This window comes from Rhea americana, unplaced genomic scaffold, assembly GCF_003343005.1.
Source record: "Rhea americana isolate MKP2758 unplaced genomic scaffold, rheAme1 scaffold_72, whole genome shotgun sequence".
NCBI lineage: Eukaryota > Metazoa > Chordata > Aves > Rheiformes > Rheidae > Rhea > Rhea americana.
Genome location: NW_028186890.1, coordinates 608,026 through 618,528, shown reverse-complemented (window position 1 = coordinate 618,528; position 10,503 = coordinate 608,026). Strand labels below are relative to the sequence as shown.

Sequence of the window (10,503 nt, the reverse complement as noted above, 5' to 3'; positions counted from 1 at the left end):
ATGCTCAAAAAATGCCTTGTGTGTATTTTTTAAGTACTAAGCTAATAAAGTTTATTATAAAAATGACTTTGCTTTTTCTTCATATATTCGGGAGGTAAATCGAATACTATAAACCCCAAAGTCCATGAAAGGACAGCGTGTGTGCTTGGGAGGTCYGTCTCAGCTCTGATACGGGATCTGACTTCACAGCTTCTCCATGCTGTGAATTCCCAATGACTTCAGAAGAAGTTCCTTCCGATGAGCAAGACTTTTATCATTTACTTCGGATCCTCTGCTTCACATTTCTTTCTCTGCTCCCCTAGGGTGACAGTAGAGTGTCAGAGTCTGAAAGTGTATACCGTAGCTCAGAATGACTCATTGACCCAGTGGAGCATCATGAGGTGTAGAAACAAGTGCAGCTGRCTGCTAAAAGCGCAAGGAGATTGGATTCAGATTGAAAAGGACATTGTCAAGGTTGAATAGCTCAAGAGTTTACTAACTTTCTTGTGGATATTTTATTGGCTATTTGTAAAGCCTCATCATCCTTGACTTTATTTTTTATTTTTATTACTGTTCCAAACATCTTTTCAAAAAATCAATATCATCAGCTCCACATTTGTGATCCTATGCTCAGTATTCATAGTCTAGTTCTCATGCTGGACCTCTGAATAAAAAARAAAACAAAAAAACAGGAGCAGCCATCAGCAAGCTGATCAGTACATGCAGGTCCTGAGCAGCTACTCRTTTATCAAGCAGCACATGCAGCTAAGTGTTCCTATCATCAGAAGTGTGTATGTGCACTACTCCTCTTAAAACATTTACAACACAAGTAAACAGTAGAGGAAAAAAATGTTGACAGTACAAAGTTTCAGTTTCAAACCTTGTCATATGCTGAGAAAGGTTGTAGGTTGTGCAGAGCTTATAAGTGGGAACTTTCTAACTTCTCTCTCAACAGTTTGATATTGATATAAATTCATGGATTTCAATGCTACCTTCAGGTTTCCTTTGTCATGCTATTTTATTTGAGCTCAGAGTCTAGCACTATATGTTTTTCCAAGGAATGAATGAAGATCATACCTATGTAAAGTCCCTTCAACCTGGTGAAACTAAATAGTCAATATCCCCTTTTGAAGGTTAATCATGGGTCCTAAAGAAGTGTTAATGTAGACAAACAAAAAGATGGAAACGTTTTCCAAAGGAAAAGCTCGACCCTGGGTAGCGGAAGTGACATGAGATAATGGCTGGTGGCTCAGTTATTGGTGTCATGGTTGCAATATGCTAAGATAGTCCCTGAGTTTCCAGACTAAAGCTTGTAACCATCTCAGATTCTTAGCTAAATTGTTATCCTTTATTTTAAGGCTCCTGAAAAGAGCAGTTCACAGTCTAACTTTACCATGATCCTGGTCACACCATGACATTAGTATATTGTGCGTTGGACTGTACCTTTTTAAAACATGTTTTATTTCAGAAGGAGGGAGAAACTACTTAGTCAAGCCATGTCCCGGCCTAAAGAGAAATGCTTTAATAAGCATTAAATCACACTTTGGAGACTACAGTCATTGCAGGAACAGGAAGGTGGCCATAATCAAAATAAAATGTAATATTCCATAAGATTGAAATGTATATGAGATATATGATCATCAGTTTGTAATGAATTATATGACACTTGTCATAGCATTTGRAAGATTGCAGAAAATAATTAATTCCATGATAATTCTGATGATGCTTTTGGGGCATGTACTTGTTAGAGCATTGATTGTCTTCAAAGTCAGCTAATCAAAAAAAGATGTTTCTTCTTCAGGCAGATTAGAATTAGAAGGTAAAGTGAAGTAGATTTGAGTACAAGAAAATCTCTTTTTTATCTGACCTTGGTGTTTTGGAACTATAACAAGCAGCACCTCAGTTCTCAGTCATATTTTAGGGACATTGTATTGTCATTATCAGCTTTTAAGAGAATAATATCTGGATTTTTATGCTTGGGAGAGGGACCCTGAAGTATTGGATTAATCTACAGGAAGGGCACAGCACAAACTTTAGTGGTGGCACTAAGCCTTGTGACGTGACTCAGGGTGACTCATTGCACCAATGGAGCATTGAAAGGAGGGGAAATAATGCAGCTGGGAGCCCAAAGCAAAAGGGAAAGATTGAATTCAGATTGAAAAGAAATCTTCAGAGTTAATTACTGATAGATCCAATGCATTAAAGACAGAAGGACTGGCTTACATTTTTTAAATGATTGGTGGCTATAGATGCTTCCATATTTGACTACCTACCCAAAGCCATTTCAGAGAAGACTAACTTCTGAGAAGGGCTTGAGCAACAGCCTCTGAAAATCAAACTCCAGTTTGGTGTCTCTTTTTGACCTTTGAAAACTGTGACACAAAGAAGCGCCTGCTTTTTTCTTTAAAAAGCAGGCCAGTCAGCTTATAAGCCTTCAGATTTCTCRTCACATACACATACATACGAAGATGGGAACACTGGCCACAACCATGTGTGTGGGGGACCTCTACCATTTGGTGGTTATTGTATGCTGCCTAGTCAACTGGCTCACAGTGCCCATCTTTAGAGGAAGAGCGGGGCTTYGAAAATACATTACCTCTTGACCTCTCTCTTGCGGCTGCTACAAAAGATGCTAATTCATATCCTTTATGATTTGTCCTGTTGCATTGTGATCAGTATTAAGAACAACAAATTCAGTTTGATACAGAAGGTAAAAAAGCACCCACATTGTGAGAGTTGCAGGTGGGTGGCCACTTGAAAACTATGGCGTATTCAGTCACCTGAAACAGAACTCTGAGTAAGAGTGGTGGTAAGCCTTRTTATATCTGAGTCTAATTCTAATAACAATATCTGAGAGGTGAAATTCAGTCAGTTATTAGGGATTTTGTAGTAAAGGAATTAAACCATCTTAATTTACTATTAAACTTTCCAGGGCTTGTTTTTTCTTTTATATAGTTTCTCTTTTTTCATCCAACATTTTTTATTCAAGGTCAGCTGAAAGAATTAAGCTGGCAATATAAAGTCTAGCATTTAGATGTCTAATTACCTGATTGCAAAAAAAAAAAAAAAAAAAAAATCAGGTAGCTAATCATCTAAATGCTCAGTTCACACATCATTAATTCCATCCAAACTAGTTGGTTTACATAATTTTTTTGACCCTGAAATATCATTGCATGGAAGAAAGAAAGATTTTCTTAAGTGGAAAAAAATGGAAACTAGAAATTGTTAACTAAAAAGTTGATGGAAATTTTTGCAGTTMACTTTGAAGTCAACATGAGCAGCCAAAATTTGATGCAGCAAATGCACAGAAGCCAATAAAGAGACTTAATGTAATAGGCTGGATATAACAGTGCAAGGCTGATTTTAAACAAACCCTGGGCTGGTATTTATGAATGAAGCAAAAGGAATTTACAGAATAAAGAAACCTGGTTTTAAAAGTGTTTTAGTTTTCTGACAAACAGTTGCCTAAGAGGTAAGGTGCTGAAAGGACTGTTGGGATTCACAGAGAAATCTTCATTTCTGTTAACAGAGAAGCTTCCAGCATGGGCCTCTAATCACAGCTGTAGTCTCTGGATATTAGAACAAATCTAAACATGAAAAGTAGCCTCAGTTTKAATGGAAAGTAAGACTGTTAGCATGAAATGTGCATGGTTGAAAAAATGATAAGAAATACAAATCCAGGAACTTAAATATCCTTTATTTTAAATAGATTTTATGAATACAGAAACTGTTACACAGTAAGACAAAGTAAAATTATAAAGAAGTGCTGTGAGACAAAATAAAACTCAGTCAAGTCAGAAAGTAGGGTGCTGTAAACATCCAGAATCTGTTTCTGAACTACCTGACTAAAAGTCAAGGCTAATTTGTTTACAGTCAATAAAAATATTCTTGTAAGGCAAAAAAAAGTGAGACAGAATCATGGCTTCTAGCATAGTTAACATCATTTTGTAACAATTTGAAGCCCTTGAATAAAATCAAACAAACCAAGATGCATAATATGAYTGTATAAAAACACAGTTCAGTACAATTTCAAAGCAAGAAAATTATTCTCCATGAAATAATAACTGCAAGGTTTTGTACCAAGTATTAAATTAAAAAGAAAATGTGAAGAGTCACAAGAGTAAAATGAATAAAAGCATCTCCACTTTTCTAAAGCCTCTTAAAAATCAAAAAGCTTAACAGTAGACTAAGTAAACAAATGATGCGCCTGTCTACAGTCAAAATTTGCTTGCCTTCATAGGCATGCCTGTGTATATGCAGCATTTCTATTTTATTTGTTGTTTACAAAAGCTTCACTTGCAGGTGCCTAGCGTTTCAATGCTGTTTGTTTTAATGAGTTCAAAACTCTCAAAGAGAGTCTCTTGATTCAAAGAAAATGTCAACAATGGGGAAAAAGATTAAACAAGATTCAAGTCTAAAGAAAAGAAAGAGATAGTATTAGCTTTTTATGTCAGCTATTCCATCCATAGCTTGTAGAATGTAAAATGCATCTTGATGGCTTAATAAAATTTCACACAAGAATACTTCCACATGCCACCGCACTCCTGCATCCCCATCCATATACTATTTAGTCTGATGAGTTACCCCAGAATATAAATGCAGTCTTGAGAAATTATACATCTGTGGATAAAAGTTTACTCAATCCTTTTAAAGACAGTCAGAAAAAATCACTTGCTTTTGCATAAGCAGCTTGTTGAAGTTAATTTGAAATTTGAAAATGTCAGTGAAGTCAGTGAAATTATTTGCATAAAATGAACAGTCTGGTCTGTCACTTCAATGGCATGTGTGTAATGCAATAAACAGGGTGGAATTACTTGGGGCTGACATTCACTCCTGTGCAAAGGCAGCGTAAACTGTATATACCACTTAATTAGAGTGAAAATCACCATGAGGTGAGTAAGGATGGTTAAACTGGGCCTTATATTATTCAAGCAGAGTCCAGGATAAAACGTGGTAATACAGTTATTCCAAATTGACGTACAGAGGGAAAAAAAGAATATGTGCAACTATTTGCATGATGAGGTATGTGCTAAACAAAAATGCAAACCATGTCTGCCCTTACTGATAAAGGATGCTCTTTAGTGAATACCTGATATTTATACTCCATGGGAAACAGCTGTACTTGTTGTCTCCATTTATTGGTAAAGAATGTTATTTATGTAAGCCTGGTATTTATACTCTATGGGAAATACTTGTTTTATTCAAACAGTTGAAAGAAATCATTTAATCTGGAAATAAACACTCAGTAAATGGAGATGTACATAGTGAACCATACAAAAGGCACTGTAATTCTTACGAATAAGTGTTTAGGATAATATATGTTTTAAGTAAAGAGCATTAACTATCTCCAATCCAGAATTGTGACATAGTATTACACTATGTTTAAAGAAACTATATTAAAACATAAATTCTAAATTATAGAAGACTTTAAAAATTAATATTTCAGTTAAAAAATCGAAAGAAAGACATAATACTAATATTTATATCAATTACTAACACTTAACTCTATTTTTTCATTGTCCATAAAGAGTAAATATCAGACTCTCAAAGATACAGTAAATAACATGAAACAGAGACTACTACTACAGAAAGCCTCAGATCCTATGTCTTTAAGTTTGTTATTCACTTACACTCACAATTCCTGCCACATCAAAAAAAAATAATAAAGTAGATTCTTTTAGGTCTGTCTATTTAATTTTGTTTCAAAAATATTTCTCCAGACAGCATAATGCCTTAGCTACAGGTACAGTTCTAAAAGGCTAGGTGATTTAGAGGTATAGCTCCCAGTCTGTCAGGTACTTTTAAGTGTATTTCATAAATATTTGATTGAATGAAATTCATAATTTTCATATTTAAAAAAATTTTTAAAACAAAACTTGGCTATAGAGTTTTACCCACCAAGAGCACCTAAGTGTGTGTTCAGATCCGTGTAACGAACTGTAAGCGTGCTTGCAGTCAGTGGTCAACTCACAAACTTCAATTTAAGCTTTCACTGGAACGCTTTGCAGATTCAAAGTCTAGATTTGCCCCTTATATGTAGGTAATRCATGCAGGAATAATTTAGTGGCCAAATCTCACATCTTTGCAAGTAAACTGTGTGTGTGTAAGTCCTTTTATCTGTATCTATAGATTTTTATCTAAAAATCTACATTAACTATCTGCAAGAATTACAAGTGCAAACTCATCTGATCTAAGCAGTTGTCAGTCATATGATTACACTTTGAAAAGGCAAATACCACCAACATAATAGTGCGCTTAATACAGCATAAGATGTTTGGAGCAATGCTAACTAAACATTGCCGTAATAATGTGAAACACACTATTGAGTAATTTCAAGGCACTGCATTACCTTTTAACTAATCTTTCACGCAAACTGAGGTTAATAAATATCATTCCCATTTTACAGATCTGGAAAATGAGACAGTGAGAGTAAGTGACATCTCCCTGATGAGAAAAAACATAGTATCCAATACACTTAATTCACCAGGAATTCACCCAATAAAATTGCGCTAATAAAAATTATACAATATACCATATAAATCTATAATGCTTGTCAAACCATAAGGTACACAGCAGAGTTTGAATGTACTTTGTATAGCGAGATAAGAACAAGATATTGTAAATTCAGATTTAGGCGCACAAAATGGTTTGCATTTTAGATTAATGGACTACAGTAAAAATATCTTTAAAAAATTCTAGCTACCTTTCCTGTATCTTCATATAGCAAACTAGTACGGTGAGACCACTAACTGCTCCTAGGCAGTACTCCAATGTAAATGTTAAATAGCATTTTTAAAAGCTTTTGAGATCAAAGTTTGCATCTTTAGTCAGTATTTTATATAAATACCTGAACTTTATCTCAATACAATTATCCTAGTGTCTCACTGCTGAATCTTACTTATAAAAGTCAGAGGACCATCAATAAAATAATCATACCCTCTTAAAAAGTAAATAGTAAAATACTAAATAAAATGCAAAGAGAAGGTATAGCCACGCTCACTTTTTCATCAGCTGTTGTAACTCTCCATGATCATATCCACAATCATATTCCACAATACAGCTTTGTATAAAACCTTCTTTACTTTGGCTTTTCCACTTATAAACAACAACCTAAAACCACAATAAAAATCAGAAGACTCTTCTTTCCCATTTGCTTCCCCTTTCACCTCACCTAACACCTGGTGAATGCTCCACTGCACTGCCTTTCCTGGAAACCACGAACAGAAGTGGATGTTTATTAAACTCCACTCAGCATCTTTAACAGGGAGTACAAAAACGATAGTTTCAACCTTCCCCGTACCTCCACAGGCCTGAAAAAGAAACTGCCTCCTTACAGGAAGACACCATCATGAACTCAATTCTGAATACTCATTACATTTAAAATTCCCCTGAATCATGGCTTTCCAAGGAGCCTTCCAGTGGTAAGGAATCACCTAAACTATCCTCTGGATCAACTGTGAAGCCTTGGCTTTTTAACGTTTTATGAGCATTCATGAACTTCTGGAGGTACTTAGAGGTATATAGCCAGTGATGCTTCAAGACATCCTCCATTTCATAGCATTTGGACTGCCTGGCATTCATTTTTCGGAACCGCCTAAACAGTTTGTTTCCAGACTCATTTCCTTCACTGGCCCAGGCACCAATGGATCCATCTCTTTCAATGATTTCAGGAACATGAGCAAGAGTTTTGTGGAAATAATTTGTAATCTTGCCTTCATATCTATACTTGAACTTTGTAGACAGGAGCTCAGCAAAACGCTGTGAATTGTAACTATACTGGCACAGCAGTTCTGGACACTCCTTGGCAGGGCATGAAGACCGCCACACTGGCTTCATTTTCAGATAAAGGTCCATCAGTTCTTTCAGGGCTTCATGCCTTTCCTCACACTTTATTAATTCACATACAGCCTCTACTGTCTCTTTGGACATGAGCTTTCTAGCAAAATTTCCACTCATCCTCATCATAGGCTTTAAGTTCATCTTCTTCCTGAGGTGTTTGTCAAGAGTCAATTGCCATCTCTTCCTCTCCTCTTTAGATGCATCAGGATTCTTATAAACTTCACCTATCTCCAGCTGGAAAATCCTGTAGAATTCGGTTGCATTGCCAATGTCACAATGCAATGCATCTATGGAGGGAACTGTCTCAATAAAAGGTTTGGCTGAAACACCCTTCACTCTGTCACGGAGCTCATCAACAGACTCATGATAGGGGTTGGACCTCCATACTTCATATCGCTCCAAATTTTCAGTGTGGCTCCTTGTTATGGAGTGGAAAACCAAATTCTGGGATGCTTCCAGGCGTGTGGCATCACAGAGAGTACAGATGTAAGTAGAACCAGAGGCCTCCAGCCCTTCCACTTCACGGACAAGTTTCTCATCATATCCTGTACCCCTAAAGATGAATTTGAACGTTCTCAGGATGCCTCCCATTTCAAGCAGCAGTTCACTGTTTTTCATAGCCTCTCTTTCTGCAATGAGAGGGCTCAGGATCGCTGTCAGAGTTTCATGATCTGATTCATCAGCCAGCATGAGGCACAAGGGCTTGCAACACAACTCTGAATTGGGCTTTGCTTCCTCAAAGATCCTTATGTTTTCATTCCCATGGACTATAGCAATGTTCATGACTGTGAAAGAAAAGCGAACAGCCTTCTCTGGGACAGCTGGACCATTTCCGTGCTTCTCRCTGACATCTCCCATTCCATCACAGGACTCTTTTACCACCACAGTGAAGGGACCATTCAAATAGTCATCCAGTTTTTTTGCTTTCATGCCTTCCAAGATRTCTTCCTCCATGTCCATCAAGGCAGAAACCAAAGCTGCATCATATCGAAATCTCTTTGCAATTGTGTCCATGGGGTAGTCATCAATTGAGAGTGGCAGCCCTGATAGTCCATCTATAATACCCACTTCTGTGTTAGTGGATACATTTTTCAAGGGAGGTCTCCACTCGAATGGATGATAACCAGGTAGGAGGGCTTTCTCAGCAGTACGAAGAGCATGCAATGGCTGGAAGATCTGCCTGCCAGTGACAGCTTTTACAGTTCTATACATTTTATGGTATTGGCTACAGCTAAGAAATGTGTTGACTCGGATTGCAAGGCAGACAGCTGGGTGAAGTCCAGATCCCCTCCCTTGCATTATAGCCTCCAGTTCATCTGCTTGTTTGTGTTCATTTTTTGCTCTTAAAGCTAGCAGGAACAAAGTCATGCATACAGCCTTTATGTCACCTCCTTCTTCTTTCTCAGCAAAAGCCTTGACTTGAGATTTTAGCTCTCTCAGACGATGTTTTTGAGCTCTCCTGGTCAAAGACAGGAGATGCTGCCTTGGTCGGCCACCTTTATTTATGTGACTGTAAAGCTCTCGCTCTTTTATCAGCTTGTGGCTGGAAAGGTGTTGGCCATATTTACCCAGCAAAATCTCTTCATCACATTCCTTTACAGGGCATCTTATTCCCAGGCTATCAAGGATGTTCAGGAAGGATTTCACTGGGCTAACCAAATCAGTAGGAAAGCAAGGATACCAGCAGGAGGGACAATAGCTGCCCATAACTTTGATACATTTAAGAATGCAAGTTCTGCAAAACAAGTGTCTACATGTCGTTTCCACTGGATCTGCCAAAATGTGCTCACAAATCTGGCAAGAAATGGATTTAATGAAGTCTATTGGGTAGTCAACTGCAAGGAGCTTTGTGCTGAGATGCATCTTCTTGCAATTGGCAATCTCCTTCATTAAATTTTTGTTTTTTATCTGTGCTTGGTTCTTTAGGCCTTTGTTTATTCGAGCACGTTCTGCAATGGTCTTCAGCCGTTTGCCAAGCTGTACACTGGATGGTTGGCTTTTTCTCTTGACACCCCGGTGGGTAGTGTGGCACACAGCACAGTTTGGGGAGTGAGGTTGCCACTCCATTGTGGTGTTCCTAGGGAAATATACTTCACATAGGGCATTACTGAATTTTCTGTGGATAATACTCCAGCAGTTGTGACAAAATCGAGTGGGATGGATTGTGTCAACATCCCCTCGCACATCAATCTTAAAAACTTTAGCAATAAGATCTGGCCAAGAGGTTGCTTTTTTCTCTTTCTTTCTCAGAAGCCACAGAGTTTCATTGTCCACTGGCCCATGGACTGGATGACTTCTCTTGTGGCAATCTGTTTTAAATGAAACTCCACAGATGCGGCAAAGTTGCTTCAGATTATTCTGATGAACTTCATTGTCTTGTATTTTCATGTCATTGGCATCTTTCTCAAGTGTCTGTCTATTGCCCATTAAGTCTATATGTGTCCAAACTGACTTTTCTCCTCTTTGAATTGTTTCATCTTTTTGCACTATAATGCTTTTGTCTGAAGAAGCTACCTTTTCTACTTGATCCTTACTTACGCGTTGGGAGTCATCAGAAGGTATTTTTTCAAATGATCGCAGTTTAAACAGCTTGAATTTCCATTCAGAAAATTTTGTATATGGATGCTGAATTTCTTCAGGCAGGTCCATTTTTGATGCTACTGACATATCCAGTCTGGTAGAAAC

General features: G+C 37.4%; 1 protein-coding gene across 1 annotated transcript; it reads right to left on the bottom strand.

Moving 5' to 3' along the window:
- Window positions 1–7,356: 7,356 nt before the first annotated feature.
- Window positions 7,357–10,503, bottom strand: RAG1 (recombination activating 1). Its single transcript, XM_085321866.1, has one exon. It carries the CDS (start codon window positions 10,483–10,485, stop codon window positions 7,357–7,359), a length of 3,129 nt encoding a protein of 1,042 aa, XP_085177992.1. The 5' UTR covers window positions 10,486–10,503.